The sequence below is a fragment of the Erythrolamprus reginae genome, chromosome 4 (assembly GCF_031021105.1).
Source record: "Erythrolamprus reginae isolate rEryReg1 chromosome 4, rEryReg1.hap1, whole genome shotgun sequence".
NCBI lineage: Eukaryota > Metazoa > Chordata > Lepidosauria > Squamata > Dipsadidae > Erythrolamprus > Erythrolamprus reginae.
In genome coordinates this window covers 15,538,620-15,558,831 of record NC_091953.1, presented here as the reverse complement: position 1 = coordinate 15,558,831, position 20,212 = coordinate 15,538,620, and the positions used below count along the sequence as shown (strand labels likewise).

The window sequence follows — 20,212 nt, the reverse complement described above, 5'->3', positions numbered from 1 at the left end:
AACTGTATTTTAACATATTGTCAAGGAGAATTTCATGAAAGAGTTTGGTGAGATCCAAACAGAGTAATCACATCTAATCTTTACATGATATCTTGTATGAGTATGTGTGTTATGTATATATGTGTTCTGGTTTCTGGTAGAAATTTAGCCATTACAAATAACTCTTATTAAATGCATCATTTCATGAATAAAGAAACTCCATTTATTTCTCTGCTCTCCTGTAATTCAAACACAATCCATACAGCATTCGGTCCGTTATCTCTCTTAGATACATTTCTCACATTCCTCCTTCTGCTTCACTTAAACAAGATTTATTTTCCTAACAACATAACTTTGAAAAACAGCAGCACTGACAGATAACAATACAAAATACTTTGGCTTACTTTAGCGTGGCAAAAAAACACATCAATTTTTCCTTTCGGCAATGTTGAAACTCCACCCTTCTTCTCCCCTGACCCCCCTGACGTGCCAAATACTTCACTACAATATTTAACCCATTCCTCTCCTTAATATCTTCTTTCAGACCTCTGTTCTCTACGTTTTTGGGCCCTTCTGAATTTAGGGTTAACCCAGCAAGCGTCTGATTCTCCCTCACTAGATCCTGAACTCATAGCCCCATCCTGTGGCTGGCCTCCCACCTGTTCTACTACCTGTAACCCCGGGGCCCCCACTAATTCATAAACACTATCTGAATCAGAGTCCTCAATATCTTCATCATCCTCCAACTGATCAGGAGTATGAAATTCAGTGGAAGGTAACAGTGTTCTGTGTTCCACTGCTTGCTTTGTACTGTGGCATGATATCATGCTAGCAACATGATTATGGAAACGTCTGGCTATCTCCCCCCACCCGAGACAGACATGCCTGGACAGGGGAAACCTTCACACACACACTCAAGCAAATAAAATGCAATATTTGTATGAAGCCTTCCCTAAACTTGCACAGAGGAACAACTGGAAAGTCTTTTAAGTTTCAAGGTTTACGCTGAAGGAGGCAGAAATTATTATTATTATTATTATTATTATTATTATTATTATTATTATTATTATTATTATTATTATTTAGATTTGTATGCCGCCCCTCTCCGTAGACTCAGGAATATGTGAATGACTGGGATATAGGGCTTATCTTACATAGTAGAATGGGGAAAAAAATAGCCATGCCTTCTTTTGTTATCTTCTGAAAGTTTCTTTTAGCAGACAGCTAATATCAAATGCTTACAAATTAAATTTTTGTTGAGAAAATGTTGGGTTTTATCCCCATGGGAAGAATAAGGGAGTGGAATATTATTTAAGGAAAAATGCTTAAGATGAAAATAAATACTTCTGCTCTTTCTAGCCCTCTCCCAAACTGTTTTCAAAGTAAAGAAACTATTTTGCTGAAAAAAGAAAAAGGAGAAGACTGGGGAAAAAGTTGTGTGATACATATGACATATTTCATAGGTTTAATTGTTCCCAGAAATAAAAATAAAATATTTTCCTTGGAAAGTTAGAAAGCCCCAATAACATTTTGCTCATGAATTCTTTTCCTGAAATCTAAAAGTATTATTATCATTGTCAACATTTTAGCCATAAAATAAGTTACTCTGCAGGTTTTAAATTTAATTTATTTTTGACTCATCATGATAGATTGATTGATAGATAGATAGATAAATAGATAGATAGATTGATTTTTATTGGCCAAGTGTGATTGGACACACAAGGAATTTGTCTTGGTGCATATGCTCTCAGCGTACATAAAATAAAATACAGTTGATGGTAACGGCAAAACATGTTTAGAAACTCTCAGTTTAATGAGATTGTAGCCATATTTCACTAAAAAGCAAGCTGTATTCTTACATATATGTAAAGTAGCAATCAAATGCATACACTGGAAAATTTTATTTACTTTGGTTGGGCTATTTCAGGACTTGAAAGGCAGAGGAAGATAATAGTGGAAGAAAAAGGGGGGGCAAAGGGGTTGGAGAGAAAGCAAGAAATGTTTACAACTTAAAAAAAACTAAACATACATAATAATTTCATATAATTAAAATTAAACTTACTTTCTTCTTTCTTGCTAATAATAGCTGGTAGAGTATAAATCTAAAAAGAACAAATTTGTATTATCATAATGTAATTTTCTGACAAATCAGATGAGGCTAATTCATTTTTTTCTTATCAAAGTTTTTGTTATTTGCCTATAGACGGGAGTCTTGCCAGACTAAATTAATATCTGCATAACTATTAAATATACAGTGTTCCCTTGATTTTCGCGGGGGATGCGTTCCGAGACCGCCCACGAAAGTCGAATTTCCGCGAAGTAGAGATGCGGAAGTAAATACACTATTTTTTGCTATGAACAGTATCACAAGCCTTCCCTGAACACTTTAAACCCCTAACGTGCAATTTCCCATTCCCTTAGCAACCATTTAGATCATTACTCACCATGTTTATTTATTAAAGTTTATTAAAAAAAATATTTATTAAAAGCAGATGAAAGTTTGGCAATGACATATGACGTCATCAGGCAGGAAAAACCGTGATATAGGGGAAAAAAACCTCAAAGTATTTTTTAATTAATATTTTTGAAAAACCGTGGTATAGACTTTTCGCAAAGTTCGAACCCGCGAAAATCGAGGGAACACTGTAGTTGTGAACTGCTATGGAGGACTCGCCCTCATTCTCTTTCTGTATACCAAAGATTCCAAGCTATATTGTGTCTTTGCTCTCTGGGAAAGAGCCCCTCCCTCCTGCAACGTTGGATTACATTCCACCACCCTACCTGATCCTCATAATTCCTAGCCATTATTGGAGGGACCTAGGAATCATCATTTTTCTGCAGCTGAAGCTACCCTTTGGAACAGCAAACCACTCAAGGTTTAGCTGGCCTAACTCTGCTCATCTTTTAGAAAGCTTTACAGACCTGGCTGTTTTCCTAGGCATGGGGACTAGAAGAGTAATTGAGCCCATGTTATGAATTAATGTTGTTTTAGGGAATCTGTTTATGCTAGTTGGTTTGGAACGGCATTTATATAAATATTTTAATTCCTGTTGGCTGCCCAGAGGTGCATTGATGAGTGGCCCTATAAATCTAATCTAACCTAACCTAACTAGAGAAATTTCCTGACACTCAGAACAATTAATCAGTGGAACAGCTTGCCTCCAGAAGTTGTGAATGCCCCAACCCTGGAAGATTTTAAGCAGATGTTGGATAACCATCTGTCTGACGTAGTGTACGGTTTCCTGCCTAAGCAGGGGGTTGGATTAGAAGACCTCCATGGTCCCTTCCAACTCTGTTGTTGTTATTATTATTTTTTATTATTAACCAATTATTGTTGGGATGCAACTCTCACCAACCTACAGATGCATCGTCTACAACAGCCTAGATAATATTTGTCTTTCTGTCTGTCTAACAATCTACTATCACATTTTTATGCCACCTATCTCACCCAAATGACTCTGGGTGGTTTATAAATCAAAAAATATGCAGCAATACATAATTAAAAAAGAGTTAAAAACAAAATTAAAAACAAAATAAAATTAGAAGTTATAAATTTAAATGTTAAAGAGTTAATGAGGTGGTGGGACCATTCACAAGCCACTAACCACTTTAGGGTTGCATATTACTCCAAGATCTCTATGCCAATTGTCTCAAAGGTGCTTTTTCCAAAAGGCAACTGGACTTTCTTGGGGGGGGGGGGGGGTGTTTCTTTGAAAATATTTCACTTTTCATCCAAGAAGCTTCTTCAGTTCTCACTTCAGCTATTTATCATTTTAATTCATTTTAGTGTCCTGATATTAGCTTTATTTTTAAAATAAATCACTGAGTTTGATAATTTGTGGTAAATCAAGTCTGCACAAATAAATAAATTAATAAAAATACCTTTTTACAGTGGTACCTCTACTTAAGAACGCCTCTGTATATTAACTTTTCTAGATACCGGGTGTTCAAGATTTTTTTGCCTCTTCTCAAGAACCATTTTCCACTTACAAACCCGAGCCTTCAAAACTGTAACTAGAAAAGGCAGGGAGAAACCTCCGTGGAGCCTCTCTAGGACTCTCTTGAGAGGAAACAGGGCCAGAAAAGGCAGGGAGAAACCTCCGTGGAGCCTCTCTAGGACTCTCCTGGGAGGAAACAGGGCCAGAAAAGGCAGGGAGAAGCCTCCGTGGGGCCTCTCTAGGACTCTCTTGAGAGGAAACAGGGCCGGAAAAGGCAGGGAGAAGCCTCCGTGGGGCCTCTCTAGGACTCTCTTGAGAGGAAACAGGGCCGGAAAAGGCAGGGAGAAGCCTCCGTGGGGCCTCTCTAGGACTCTCTTGAGAGGAAACAGGGCCGGAAAAGGCAGGGAGAAGCCTCCATGGGGCCTCTCTAGAAGCTTTTACATTGATTCCTATGGGAAAAATTGCTTTTTCTTACAAACTTTTCTACTTAAGAACCTGGTCACGGAACGAATTAAGTTTTTAAGTAGAGGTACCACTATATTTTAAAACAACAATGTTGAACTGATATTTTTAAATGGTATGTACAACAATTTTATGCTTTGTTACTTTCAAAAATCACATCCACGTGCACATACAGAGAAACAAATGTTTTTCTTACAGGTTCCTTTCCATCCATAGCTTCTAGCCAAAGTTTTCTATTGGATTCAGAAAAAGCTTGCAGGGTGATGATCCCATGTCTGTTTAAAAAAAGAACACCATATACAAATTAGAAACTTGGTTATTCACTTTTGTTCCTATGAATCTGAAAGCTATACTAAATACAAGTGCAAAACAGAGAAGATGAAAAGATGTTAGATATTACAATTTATCTGATAATATTTGAAATAAGTTCTTGTCGAGTTAACTGTTTTTGTTCTTAATTAAAAACCTTCTTGCTTATTGCAAGTTTCCCAGGTGGAAATTTTCTAGGGCCACAAGCTAAACAAAGTTAACAAGATAGCAATACAGCAGAAAATAATACGAAGATTAAGAGTTCTTAAATAGTGAAAAGCAAGGTCAAAGATTTTTTCAAGGAAAACAAATTCAAATTGTATTGTTATTATTTTATTAGAAACAATATGAAAGAAATAAAATAAGATCTTATTCAGTTCAGGACAGTTTATTTTTACCATTGATTTTAAATTAGTGAGATAGGTTTGTTTTTGTGTTAAGTGGTAATTGCTAAAAAAAACTTATATATTATTGAAGGATTTATAGATGCTTAATATTCCAGACTTACTGATGTCGGAACACACACATGTATACATGCAGACACCAATTGATACACACACACAATAAAATACATTCACATGAATAATTCTATATAGCGGGAGATTATGATCCCGCTATGTAGAATGCTGGTGAGACCACATTTGGAATACTGTGTTCAGTTCTGGAGACCTCACCTACAAAAAGATATTGACAAAATTGAACGGGTCCAAAGACGGGCTACAAGAATGGTGGAAGGTCTTAAACATAAAACATATCAGGAAAGACTTAAGGAACTCAATCTGTATAGTCTGGAGGACAGAAGGAAAAGGGGGGACATGATCGAAACATTTAAATATATTAAAGGGTTAAATAAGGTCCAGCAGGGAAGTATTTTTAATAGGAAAGTGAACACAAGAACAAGGGGACACAATCTGAAGTTAGTTGGGGGAAAGATCAAAACCAACATGAGAAAATATTATTTTACTGAAAGAGTAGTAGATCCTTGGAACAAACATCCAGCAGACGTGGTAGATAAATCCACAGTAACTGAATTTAAACATGCCGTCAGACTTCTATGTTTCTATGTTTCTATAATTCTGTAATCTTCCAAAATGATAACAGGTGGTGCATTCAAAAAAAATAACAGCACTGTAGGAGGATCGCCCAGAAAGTAATGCATCACATTTTTTTTCTCAGCTTACAGTAATGGTACAAATTTAGATATACTGTACTGTATTTTTTCGGAGTATAAGAAGCACCTTTCTCCTCCCTAAAAGAGGCTGAAAATTCAAGTGCATCTTATATCGTGAATGCAGCTTTTTTTCAAAGCTTTCCCCCCAGCCCTAACTAGGTGCTAACGATCTTCCCAGCTCTTATCTTGCAGGTTCTTTCATTGTTACTATCTGCAAAGAATGTTTTCCAAGCTTTAAGTCTTTGCAGAGTTCTTTTCATTACTCTAACTTGCTCCAAGTAAGTTTCTTTCCAGCCCTAACCAGGTGCTAACAATGCTCTCACTGGCTTGCAAGCTCTTTCATTGTTATTCTCTCCAAATAAGGTTTTTTTTAAAGTCCTAACCAGTGAATAAAATAATGTGCTAAACTGACCAGACTAAGGATGCTAGCCGGAGGAATATCTGGTAAGCAGATTCTTTCCCCCTATTTTCCTCCCCAAAAACTAAGGTGAGTCTTATATTCAGTTGCGTCTTATACTCGGGGAAAATACAGTACATTATTTGAATTGTCATGAGTGTGTGTGTAAATTTTACGTTTCTTCAGACAGAGAGCGTAGCTGCAGCAGTGTTTCGAAATGGTGTCTGTAAGTGATGTACGTTACAAGCAGTGTGTCGTCATTGAATTTCTCACTGCAGAGAAAGAAACTGTTGGGAACATTCACAAACGTTTGTGTACAGTTTATGGAGAATCTGCAGTTGACAAGTACGGATTGTCACAGAAGACATTTTGAGGATGACGAAGAGGTGATTTGCACAGTGCAGAAATGGCTTTGTGACCAGAACAAGGAGTGGTACCGACAGGGCATGCACACTCTTGTGTCTCGCTGGAAGAGGGCCATAGAACGGGACGGAGATTATGTAGAAAAATAGGGAGTGTGGAAGAAACATCATTCTTTCTTGTGTGTAAGTTTCATTGTGTTCAATAAATAATTGTTGAAGGAAAAAAATGTGGTGCATTACTTTCTGGGCGACCCTCGTATAATTTATAAACCCAAAGGAGAAATTCATTAGAAAAATTTGCTGGGGGAGAACTGCAAAATGAATATGAAAGTAAGAAAACAAAGAAAGAAGCAATACCGGAACTGCATAGCTGGCTATGTAGATTATCCAGAAAGATTTGATTTTCTGAAATAGGATTTATTTGACGCAAATCTCAAGGACCGTTTACAGAGACCACCAAGAATAAAGTATTCACAATCCTGATTAAAGCGCTCTGAACTCAGTCCGTACTTTAAGAGGAGGCCACAGCCTGAAGTTAACTATTGAGTGAAAGATTAGATAAAGCACAGAGATGATGGTAATGCCAGCCAATGTAGGGGCAACCAATATCAATGGAGGCTGTAACATCAACATTGTAGGGAAACATCTTGGATATGGATATCCAACAGCACCAATGACTTTGAAATGGGATTAAATGTATAACATTGCAGAAGATATGTTCCATAATGGAAAACAATAGGGTCTACTAGAATAGGGGTCCCCAATCCTCGGGCTACTGGGTAATGGCCATTTAGAACTGGGCCACGAAAGGGGCAGTCACACACACCTTTCACACAAATGGAGTTTCACATGCACACGAGTATCCGCCCCCATGCAAATACAGCTGTGCACAAAAGCATGTGCCACCTGTCGCTCACACACAACCATTTCCTCTCCCTTTTCCCCCACCGATCCACAAATCCTGAAAATTTGGGGACCACTGCTCTAGGATATCAAATCTGCTGAGAGAACTAGAGCTTAAACAAAAACTAACATGAAAAGATTTGAAAGTCATTGATCTAATGGCAGATGCTTTACCGGTAAAATGATTCTGGAGGACTTAACACACCTGTTTTTATTTCTAAGAAGTAGAAAACTGTTACCGTTACAAACAGGTGCCTATCACATTTTAAGTAATCTAGAGCCCGGGTGTCAAACTTGCCGTGTCACATGACTTTTTCCCATTCACGGAGCTGGGGTGGGCGTGGCCTGCGCATGACACATCTGGCCTGCAGGCCGCCAGTTTGATACCTCTGGTCTAGAGAGGTTTGGGCAATGTTGTGGTTGGCTCGCAGCCAGGCCCTCTGGCCACAGACTTTGAGCCTAAAGAGTCGGAGCCATTTGGCCACGGCCGGCCTGTGGGGCTGCCGGAGGAGTTAGACAGCGAGCAAGAGGAAGAGGGAGAGTCTGGGTATGAGGAGCCTGCAGAGGCTATAGATCCCCGAACTGTGGAGTTGCAGCCCACAACTGGGGTTTTGCCAGGGTCCAGGAATGAGGAGATAAGGGACCTGATACTGAATGCTCGGGTGAGAAGGATGTGGGGGCGGCAGGAGCAGTTAAGAAAGCTCAGAAAGAGGAAGTGAGCTCATCTGTGCATAGTCAGCACTCCCCAAGAGTATATAAGGGGAGGAGTTTGCAAGAAGTCAGCATTTGTGCCTCCAAAGAAGAAAAGCCTGTGAAGTGTGTTTTTGCCTGACAAAGCTGAATATTGAGTGAGTAGACTTTTGGCTGAGAAGGAAGAGTGTGTGATGTTATCTTATCAAGGTGGCTTCACATCAGGATTTTGGCAGGAGAAAAGACATTACAGTGTTTCCTCACTTTTCGCGGGAGATGCGTTCCGAGGCCGCCCGCAAAAGTCGAATTTCCGCGAAGTAGAGATGCGGAAGTAAATACACTATTTTTAGCTCTGAACAGTGTCACAAGCCTTCCGTTAACACTTTAAACCTGTAAATTACCATTTCCCATTCCCTGAGCAACCATTTAGATTATTACTCACCATGTTTAATTATTAAAGTTTATTTTTTTTAAAAAGTATTAAAGGCGGATGAAAATTTGGCAATGACACATGACATCATTGGGCGGGAAAAACCGTGGTATAGGGGGGGAACCACAAAGTATTTTTTAATTAATATTTTTGAAAAACCGTGGTACAGTGTTCCCTCGATTTTTGCGGGGGATGCGTTCCGAGACTGCCTGCGAAAGTTGAATTTCCGCGAAGTAGAGATGCGGAAGTAAATACACTATTTTGGCTATGAACAGTATCACAAGCCTTCCCTTAGCACTTTAAACCCCTAAATTGCAATTTCCCATTCCCTTAGCAGCCATTTAGATTATTACTCACCCTGTTTATTTATTAAAGTTTATTAAAAAAAATATTTATTAAAGGCGGACGAAAGTTTGGCGATGACGTATAACGTCATCGGGCCAGAAAAACCGTGGTATAGGGGAAAAAACCGCAAAATTATTTTTTAATTAATATTTTTGAAAAACCGTGGTATAGACTTTTCGCAAAGTTCAAACCTGCGAAAATCGAGGGAACACTGTACTTTGATTTGGGTTTGTGAAGTTTAACAAACTTCTCATAAAAAGACTCTTATTCTGTTTGAAACCTCTGTGTGTTTGCGTTTTCATTTGGGGTTAATTACTGGCCGGCTGCCATGCTAAACAGAACAGGCAAGGGGGGGGAGATTGCAGGGTTAAGTGGTATGCAGATGGCTCACAAAATGCCCTGGTGCATTTTTTTTTTCTTTAAGAGAATTTAAAAAATCACCCTTTCTAAAATTTCAAACCTTTCGGCAACTTCGATATCAAAGCAGAAGCGCTTGTCAATTGAATCTGTTTTTCTCCGGATGCAGGACTTCAGCTTGAACAATTCTGGTGAATTCTGAACAAGGCCATTCTATAAAAAGAGAAAAAATAATCAGAACACTTAAAAGTTAGAATGAAGAACAATTCGTTATGCAACCAAATCAATTGCCAACTAAGATAAAAGGACTGTAAATTATCAATCACGGGAGCTTTGGTTAATTAACTTTGCCGAGAAAACAGCAGCAGGAGATATATCTCTAGCACCTGCTTAATATTAACCCAAAAGTATCTTACTAGCCATGAGACAAACAAAGTACAGACTTAAAATACGTAAGACCTACCAGATCTAAATTTCCCTTCTACATTTATTACATTTGCATAGACATGTATATTTAACTTTGCTTTTAAGTAGTGCTCACATTATTATTTAAGGAAGTATTTTGAATGAGGCAGGCATTCATCCTTTCTCTTTAAGAGAACGGAGAATATCTCTTTTGCAACAGACTCTGAAGACATTAGAATTAAGAAACTTTTTCTTAGTCTAACTAATAAATGAGCCCTGGTGGTACAGTGGTTAGAGTGCAGTATTGCAGGCTATTTCTGCTGCTTGCCAGCTGCCTGCAATTTGGCAGTTTGAATCTCATCAGGGTCAAGGTTGACTCATCCTTCCATCCTTCAGAGGTGGACAAAACGAGGACCCAAATTGTTGGGGGCAATATGTTACCAAATTGCAGGCAGCTGGCAGGCAGCAGAAGTAATTTACAAAATAAAGTTTATTAATTAACAAAAAAAGAAGAAGTAATTTACAGTACTGCATTCTAACCACTGCAGTTCATAACATATTTGCAAATGAATGTGAAGTTTAATTCAAGGTCAAAAATTAATCACTCCCTCCGAAGACAGATCTATTCCAAAAGTATAATTCACTCCCCCATCTTCCTAATAATACATTAAATACAATTTGCTTAAAGAAACATCATCTTTGGTAAACGTGGTAAGCAGATGACTAAAAAGTCATTCAGCCTTCTGGATGATGGCCTGAATCTTTCAGAGAAGAGTGGCATACAAGTCTAATAAATAACAATAATAATAATGATACTCACAACTTTGCCTCCAGATTTGGCTTCAGAAATACTCATGGTGAATGCTTTGGTCCCTTTCTCATATGTACAGTAATGTTTTATCCAAGCAAATCCTAATGGTCCTAAAAAAGAAGAAAAAATTCATAACGAGGAGACCTTTTTATGCTAAGTTCATACTACAATGAAATAGTATATTTAGAAACATAGAAACATAGAAGTCTGACGGCAGAAAAAGACCCCATGGTCCATCTAGTCTGCCCTTATACTATTTTCTGTATTTTATCTTAGGATGGATATATGTTTATCCCAGGCATGTTTAAATTCAGTTACTGTGGATTTATCTACCACGTCTGCTGGAAGTTTGTTCCAAGGATCTACTACTCTTTCAGTAAAATAATATTTTTTATTAAAATATAATTTTACAATTTTTTTTCTTTTTTCTTTCTTTTTTGGGTTATTTTTTTAATTTTTTTTCTTCACTCTTTTCATGTACAGTGATCCCCCGCTCGTTGCGAGGGTTCCGTTCCAGGACCCCCCGCAACGAGCGGGTTTTCGCGAAGTAGCGCTGTGGAAGTAAAAACACCATCTGCGCATGTGCAGATGGTGTTTTTACTCCCACAGCGCTAGCGAGGAGCCGAAGATTGGGGGCGGCGCGGCTGTTTGCCGCCGGCATGGGGGGCTTCCTAGCAGCCCCCCAAACCCGGGTTGGGGGTCCGGGGGGCGCTGGCTCTCGGCGCTTTCGAGCTGAGTCCGGGAGCGAATTCGCTTCCGGACTCAGCTCAAAAGCGCCGATAGCCAGCGCCAATGAACGGCTTGTCCACGCTGGCTCTCGGCGCTTTCGAGCTGAGTCCGAGAGCGAATTCGCTTCCGGACTCAGCTCAAAAGCGCCGATAGCCAGCGCCAACGAACGGCTTGTCCACGCTGGCTCTCGGCGCTTTCGAGCTGAGTCCGGGAGCGAATTCGCTTCCGGACTCAGCTCAAAAGCGCCGATAGCCAGCGCCAACGAACGGCTTGTCCACGCTGGCTCTCGGCGCTTTCGAGCTGAGTCCGGGAGCGAATTCGCTTCCGGACTCAGCTCAAAAGCGCCGATAGCCAGCGCCAACGAACAGCTTGTCCACGCTGGCTCTCGGCGCTTTCGAGCTGAGTCCGGGAGCGAATTCGCTTCAGGACTCAGCTCGAAAGCAGCGAGAATGAACGGCGTGGGCGGGCGGCAGCGAGGAGTTTGCGTGGGCGGTGGGGAAACTCCTTGCTGATGCCCGCTGCTCGCCCTCCCGCCAGCAAGAGGGGGAAGACCCAGGGAAGCCGCCCAGCAGCTGATCTGCCGGGCCCCATCTACGCATGCGTGCCCATAGAAAAAGGGCACGCATGCGTAGATGGTGTTTTGACTTCCGGGTTCAAAAATCGCAAATTACCCTGTTCGCAATGGTTGGGGACGCAATAACCGGGGGATCACTGTATTCATCAATGCATATACCTTAAAATATGTCAGTAACGAACATAATTGTACATTTTGATCCAATCAGTCATAAATCAATATCCTATTTTGCACCTATTTTATGCTACTATTCATCAGTCTGTTTTTCTTCATTTCTTTACACTCCTCTCCCTCTATCTCCATCTCCTCCTTTTACCTTCTTATTCCTTCTCTCCCCCTTCTTACTTCCCTCCACTCCTTCTCTTCTCCTTTCTACTTCCTGATTCCCATTTTTAAGGCCACCTCACTTGTAGACAACTCTGTAGATGATGCACTGATGATGTTATTTAGTTGGGTAATGAAACGTCCGCAAGAAAACCACCAAGCTCAGAAAGAACCAAGGACCCCATGTGACTCTGTCCCGTGAATGTTACATCTAGTCACGGCCGAACTGTGAGTGATTGATAAGTATGTATGACTATCTCCGGGACCGCCTTCTGCTGCACGAATCCCAGCGACCAGTTAGGTCTCACAGAGTTGGCCTTCTCCGGATCCCGTCAACTAAACAATGTCATTTGGTGGGACCCAGGGGGAGAGCCTTCTCTGTGGCGGCCCCGACCCTTTGGAACCAACTCCTTCCAGATATCAGAGTTGCCCCCACCCTCCTTGCCTTTCGTAAGCTCCTTAAAACCCACCTCTGTCGTCAGACATGGGGGAATTGAGACTTTGCCTTCCCCCTAGGCTTATAGAATTTATGCATGGTATGTCAGTACAGTGGAACCCCGACATAAGAGCTGCTCTACTTAAGAGCAACTCGAGATAAGAGCTGGGAGGGGAGAGATATTTTTGTTCTACTTACAAGCCCAAATTCGAGATACAAGCGCCAAGGAGCTGTCTCCTGAAGCCAAACGCTAACTTCCGCATTCGGCTTCAGGAGACAGCTGCGAAGTGGCGCGCGTGTTTTAAAAGGTTGCAGCCGGCCTGGGGGGCTCGGGGGGGGGGGTGCTTGCAGCTTTCTTTCTTGCTCTTTTTCTTTCTCTTTTACCTTCCCTTCCTCTATTTCTTCTTTTCTTTCTCCTTCCCACCTTCTTCCCTCCCTCCCTCCTTTCACTCATTCCTCTCTTACTCTCCCCTTTCATAAGTTTCCTTGCTTCCTTCCTCTGTTCCTGTCCCTTCCCCCTTTCTTTCTTTCTTTCTTTCTTGCTCTTTTTCTTTCTCTCTTTTACCTTCCCTTCCTCTATTTCTTCTTTTCTTTCTCCTTCCCACCTTCTTCCCTCCCTCCCTCCCTTCACTCATTCCTCTCTTACTCTCCCCTTTCATAAGTTTCCTTGCTTCCTTCCTCTGTTCCTGTCCCTTCCCTCTTTCCTTCCTTCCTTCCCACCCTCCGTCCATTCATTCACCCATTCCTCTCTTGATCGCTTAAAGCCGGTCCCTGGTGCAAAAAGGGTTGGGGACCTCTGTCCTACAGGATTGGGTGGCAGAGAAGTTGAACATATGTAAATTTAAAAGTTTAAGAAAGTTTACAAGTTAAGTGAAAGAAACTTCATTATTCATTTATATGTACATGTACATTTCTTCATTAAAAACATGTCTTTCTGCATAATTTAGACTAACTGTGAGTTTTTTGAGGGCTGGAACCAATTAAAATTATTTACATTAATTCCTATGGGGAAAAGTCGTTCGAGATAAGAGCTGCTCGACTTAAGAGCCCAGGTCCAGAACGAATTAAACTCGTATCTCGAGGTACCACTGTATGTATGATTGGTTTCTTAAATTGGGGTCTTTTAAATTAACTTAAATATTAGATTTGTTTACATTGTTAGCCGCCCCGAGTCTACGGAGAGGGGCGGCATACAAATCTGATTAATAAATAAATAATAAATAAATAAATAAATAAATGTTTGATTGGACAGTTTGTCAAGATACTTTATTGTCAGCATATGGGGTTTTTTTAAACTGTTTTTACTATCCTTATTTGACTTTTTAAACACTGTATTGTCTTTAAATAAATAAGTAGACCTTTATTACAGTCAAAGACCATCAATATAATAAAAAAACAGAACATCCAAGAACCGTTTCAGATTCTTAGAATCTAGACATTTAAGTATCTCTTTGATGCTAGTAGCAGATTCTTGGGTGATAAATGTAGTCGTTGACTTACAGCAATTCGTTGACCATCCAAAGTTGGTCGTCACCCAAGTCAACAAAGACATGCTAGGTGTTGAGGTTCTTGGACATCTAGAGACAAATGACTTACAGAATTCATGACTTTTGGCTGACCAACCCAAATTGGCCCATTGTAAATATACAAAAGATGTACTATCTCGCTATGAGGAAGGCACACATTTGCGATGAATCCTCACTGATGCTGCGCCGAATTTGGCCACCTGTGCTGTAATTATGGCCTGTTCCTCTTTAAGCAGCCACTGGAGATGGGTAGTGTCTGAGTGGCCAAGATACCTTGCAATTAGTGGCAAAATATGTTTTGCCTAATGTCTGTATAAAAAGAGCATCTCAGGAGCATGTGTCCCTTTTTAAACACTGTATTGTATTTATTTATTGTTGTAAACTGCCTTGAGTCCCAAATGGGATTGGGTGGCATAGAAGTCAAATAATTAAATAAATAAATAAATAAATAAATAAATGAACAAACTTAAAAACAAAGGTATAAAGCTACGAGCACCTAAAAGAAAAAGGAAATGCCCACCCATGAAGTAAGCTTTTCATGGGAGATATGTTAAATTACAATGTTTTAGGTGTTTTCCTAAAATCAACACCGAGTATTTTGAGACACAGTAATACCTCGTCTTACGAACTTAATTGGTTCTGGAAGTAGGTATCGTAAGGTGAAAAGTTCGTAAGACGAAACATTGTTTCCCATTGGAAACAATGTAAAAGCGATTAATGCGTGCAAAGGGGGGGGGAAATCGCAAAATGGTGCTCCACTGGGCGCCACCGCCAGCTGTCACCTTTTAAAACAGCCGGGGGGCTTCTCGGGTTCGGGTTCGGGAGGCCGCCAAGAAGCACCCGGCTGTTTCAGAAGGTTACAGCCGGGTGGCGTCACCCAGCGGAGCACCGTTTTTGCAATCGGCGGCTGCGTTTTCAGCTGATCTGGAGGCTGGAAAGGAGGTGGGGAATCCCAATAGGGAATTCCATGGGCGGAGCTTTGACGTCACGAAGATGTCTGCAGTGGGTTCATAAGCCGAAAAAAGTTCGTAAGAAGAAGCAAAAAAATTCCGAACCCCGGGTTCGTATCACAAGGGGTTCGTATCACGAGAGGTTCGTATCACAAGGTACCACTGTACATTGAAAAACTCAGTCTATTTTAATCACCCGGCTCAAAATCAACACACAAAGATAATAAATAAATACGTTTAAGCAAGTCTGCCATATAGGAGGACAAACACACATTCTCATTTACTCTGCATAGCCCAAACCAAGATAATCAGAGAACAATTGATGCTTTTTACTGTATATCCAAGACCAAAATTATGTTTGTGTCATCTTTATCCCTTAGCCTAAACAAATGAGCAAATAATTTCCTCTGCTACGACAGCGTGTCACCTTGGCCTTTCACTGTTTAATGGAGCACCGCATGTGCCTGGCATTTTCCTATGTCCTTGCTCTCTTCTTAATAACGTCCAAGGTAATTTCCGCTTAACAGAGACCTTTGGGATGGAGGGGTTGCCCTTTATTATTACCAGTTAATTAAAGGGGAAAAAATACAGCTCAGTGCAAACTGTTGCTGTTCTGAAGCAGCCTTGGAAAATCATTGTGGAGGGAAAGAACAATTTTTTTGGTCACTTAAAAGTTTCAGTGAGACAATAATAAATTCAAGCTACTTGGTTCTCGGAGATCTGCTTTTAGGCAACTGAACCTCTTCCTCCTCGAGTCAGCAATTTAGCAATCATTTTCAAGTTGTCATGCAATATTGACGGAAGGAAATAGATATATCTGATAGACGTTCCAGGAACAACCATAGTTTTGCTCTTATCATGTTATACAATGATGTCAACTTCTTGGGAAGCTAATAGAAACTTCTGCCATTTGATGACATCTTGAAATTTGCAAAGGGCTTGCTTATAAACTGCTATTACAAAATCTTAACAGATTTAACAGATTAACCGAGTTGGAAGAAACCTTGGAATACTCATCTAGTCTTTATTCTGTAAAACAGAGGTCCCCAACTGCCGGTCCACGGACCGGGACCGGGCCGTTGGGGCTTTTCAGCCGGTCTGCGGCGCCAGGGCCCCCTCGGCCTTTCCGCACCACCAGCGGCGCTCCCCCCGCCAGCCAGCCAAGCCCCGCGCCCGCCGGAACCGGCTCCTCGCTCTCCCCCCGCCGCCCGCCGCATTTGCAGGAGGTGGGGAGGGTTGGGCGGCCCGCCAAGCCCAGGAGGGACGCCGCTGCCCCCCCTTCCCTCTCTCCGCCCGCCGCTGCGCCTCCTGGACGCCGAGAGGAAATGCCGGCAAAGGCTTTCCTCAGCGGAGGCCGGCGAAGGTGATATTGAATGTCGGGGGAGAACGGGCGGTTGCACGCGCTCCCTATCTCCCTGCTAGCCCACTCGGAATATTCAAAATAAGAAAAACCTTTGCCGGCGAAGGCTTTTCTTATTTTGAATATTCCGAGTGGGCTAGCAGGGGGATAGGGAGCGCGTGCAACCGCCCGTTCTCCCCCGACATTCAATATCACCTTCGCCGGCCCCGCCTCTCCTGCAAACCCCCTTGCTGAGAGCCCGGGGCGAAAGTGCTCTCGCAAAGGTGAGGCGGGCAGGGCGTGCGCGCGTCATCGCTGAGAAGAACGGAGAGAGAACGAGAGTGAGTGAGAGCAACAGACAGCAAGATAGAGAGAAAGTGAGAAAGAGAGAGTGAGAAAGGGGGGGAGAGAAAGAGATAGCAAGAGAGAGAACAAGAGAGAGAAAGAGCGTGAGAAAGAAAACAAGAAAGAGTGAGAGAGAGAGAAAGCAAGAGACAGAAAGAAAACAAGAGAGAGAAAGTGAGAAGAAGAGAGAGAAAGAGGGGGAGAGAGAGAGAAAGAGAGAGGGGGGAGAGAGAGAAAGAGAGGGAGAGGGAGAAAGAGAGAGGGAGAGGGGGGAGAGATAGCAAGAGAGGGAGAGAGGGAAAGGGGGAGAGAGGGGGGAGAGAAAGAGAGAGGGAGAGAGAGAGGAGATAAAGGAAGAGGAGAGAGAGAAAGGAAGAGAAAGAAAGAAAGAGGGATAGAAAGAGAGAGAGAGTGAGAGATGCTCAGTGAGCCTTTCTTTGAAGTTGCCTTTCTTTCTTTCTCTTTCTTGCTTTCTTTCTTGCTCTTTTTCTTTCTCTCTTTTACCTTCCCTTCTTCTATTTCTTCTTTTCTTTCTCCTTCCTACCTTCTTCCCTTACTCTCCCCTTTCATAAGTTTCCTTGCTTCCTTCCTCTGTTCCTGTCCCTTCCCCCTTTCTTTCTTTCTTTCTTTCTTTCCTTCCTTTCCTCCCTCCATTTCTTGCTTTCCTTTTCCTTCCTCCCTTCTTTCCTCCCTCATTCCCTTCTTTCACTCCTTCCTCTCTTACTCTCCCCTTTCACACCTTTCCTTGCTTCCTTTGCACCCTTCTTTTGTTCCTGTCCCTTCCCTCTTTCCTTCCTTCCTTCCCACCCTCCGTCCATTAATTCACCCATTCCTCTCTTGATCGCCCCTTTTACGGCGCCGCTGACAGCTAGCTCCCCCCCCCCCCACCGGGCCATGGAAAACTGGTCTAGCTTAAAGCCGGTCCCTGGTGCAAAAAAGGTTGGGGACCTCTGCTGTAAAAGACCTTGGAATACTAATATCGAAAGCCCACTGCAACAATATCGCCAAAAAAGCCTCTAGAGTTGTTAACCTGATCCTACGCAGCTTCTGCTCAGGCAATCTCACTCTACTCACAAGAGCCTACAAAACTTTTGCCAGACCCATCCTAGACTACTGCTCATCTGTCTGGAACCCATACCACATCTCAGACATCAACACCCTTGAAAATGTCCAAAGATATTTCACCAGAAGAGCCCTTCACTACTCCACTCGAAACAGAATACCCTACGAAAATAGACTAACAATCCTGGACCTAGAAAGCCTAGAACTACGGCGCCTAAAACACGATTTGAGTATTGCCCACAAGATCATATGCTGCAACGTCCTACCGGTCAATGACTACTTCAGCTTCAACCGCAATAACACAAGAGCACGCAACAGATTCAAACTTAATACGAACCGCTCCAAACCTGACTGTAAAAAATATGATTTCAACAATCGAGTTATCGAAGCGTGGAACTCGTTATCGGACTCAATAGTGTCAACCCTAACCCCCAACACTTCTCCCTTAGACTCTCCACGATTGACCTCTCCAGGTTCCTAAGAGGCCAGTAAGGGGCGTACATAAGTGCACTGGTGTGCCTTTCGTCCCCTGTCCAATTGTCTTTTCTTTCTTTCACCTATCTCATATATTCTCTTCCTTTCATATATCCTCTCCTCTAAGTTCACTTTCACCCTCTTTTATATTATCACATGTCTATCTTTCTTCCTATGTATTTGTGTATTGGACAAATGAATAAATAAATAAATAAAATAGTCCAATCCCCTGCTCAAGCAGGAGACCTACACCATTTCTGACAAATGGCAGGCCAATTTCTTTTTTGAAAGTCTCAAGTGATGAAGCCCCCACAAATTATGAAGGCAAGCTGTTCCATTGGTTGATTGTTGTGTCAGCAAGTTCCTCTTTATTTCCAGGTTGAACCTCTTCTTGGTCAGTTTCCATCCATTATTCCTTGTCTGGCCTTCAGGTGCTTTGGAAAATAGCTTGACCCCTTCCTCTCTGTGATAGCCCCTCAAATATTGGAAGATTGCTATCATGTCTCCCCTGGTCCTTCTCTTCTCTTCACTATAGACATGTCCAGTTCCTGCAATCGTTCATCATATGAGACTAGACTTTCAATCCTGGGCCTAGAAAGTTTAGAACTAAGACGCCTTAAACAAGATCTAAGTATTGCCCACAAGATCATATGCTGCAACGTCCTGCCTGTCGGCGACTACTTCAGCTTCAACCACAACAACACAAGAGCACACAACAGATTTAAACTTAATATTAACCGCTCCAAACTTGACTGTAAAAAATATGACTTCAGTAACCGAGTTGTCGAAGCGTGGAACTCATTACCGGACTCCATAGTGTCATCCCCAAACCCCCCAACACTTTACCCTTAGATTATCTACGGTTGACCTATACAGATTCCTAAGAGGTCAGTAAGGGGCGAGTACAAGTGCACTAGAGTGCCTTCCGTTCTCTGTCCTATTGCTCTTCTATATCTCCTATACCTTTCTTCTATTCCTATATCTCTTCTTCTATTCTTTCATTGATATGTTCTATTATTTTATCTTCTTTTCTATTATTTCTTAGATATATTTTACTATGAGTATCTCCTCTATAACCTTCATCATGTATTTTACTATGTGTATATAGATATATACCCACTAAAACCCTCATTGTGTATTGGACAAAATAAATAAATAAATAAAATAAATAAATAAATGTTTTATCCTCCAGTCCCCTAATCATATTGGTTGCTCTTTTCTGCACTCTTTCTGGAGTCTCAACCTGTGTTTATGGTGTGACATATGTTTATAGTGTGCAATACTCTAGGTGTGGTCTTATTAAGGTTTTGTAGAGTGGTATTAGAACCTCACTTGATCTTGATTGTATCCCTGTTAATGCAATTTAGGATTGCATTGGCTTTTTTGGCTGCCGCTGCACACTGCTGGCTCATATTTAGCTGGTTGTCCACTAAAACTCCAAGATCCCTCTCCCAGTCACTGCTATTAAGCCTGATTTCAGCCAATTTATATCTGTACGTTCGGTTTCTCTTACCTAAGTATAGGACTTTACTTTTCTCTACATTGAATTTTATCCTGTTAGATAAGGCCCAGTGTTCAAGTCTGCCAAGATCCATCTGGATCTTGAGCTTCTTCGTGCTTATGGGTTATTTCTTTCTAATGTTATACATCAGCTCTAGCATTCCGTCTTTCTACTGCAATGTACAGGTGCCTTATCTTTCTAGTAAAATCTGAATTTTACTAAAATGTGGACATTCAATAGTAAAACAGTAAATCTGTCAATAATAATAATAATTTATTAGATTTGTATGCCATCCCTCTCCGAAGACTCGGGGTGGCTCACAACAATGATAAAAACAATATTATAATGGCACAAATCTAATATTAAAAAACTAAAAACCCTATCATAATTAAA

General features: G+C 41.3%; 1 protein-coding gene across 2 annotated transcripts in view; it reads right to left on the bottom strand.

Annotated features, from left to right (window-relative positions):
* Nucleotides 1-20,212, bottom strand: part of ARHGAP42 (Rho GTPase activating protein 42) — a 230,329-nt gene that overhangs the window by 48,658 nt on the left and 161,459 nt on the right. For both annotated transcript variants that reach the window (XM_070749660.1, XM_070749659.1), the window contains exons 9-12: nt 10,569-10,669; nt 9,447-9,556; nt 4,576-4,654; nt 2,042-2,081 (exon numbers count right to left, since the gene is read on the bottom strand). In XM_070749660.1, the coding sequence (XP_070605761.1) occupies nt 2,042-2,081; nt 4,576-4,654; nt 9,447-9,556; nt 10,569-10,669 (330 nt within the window). The remainder of the gene's footprint in view (nt 1-2,041; nt 2,082-4,575; nt 4,655-9,446; nt 9,557-10,568; nt 10,670-20,212) is intronic.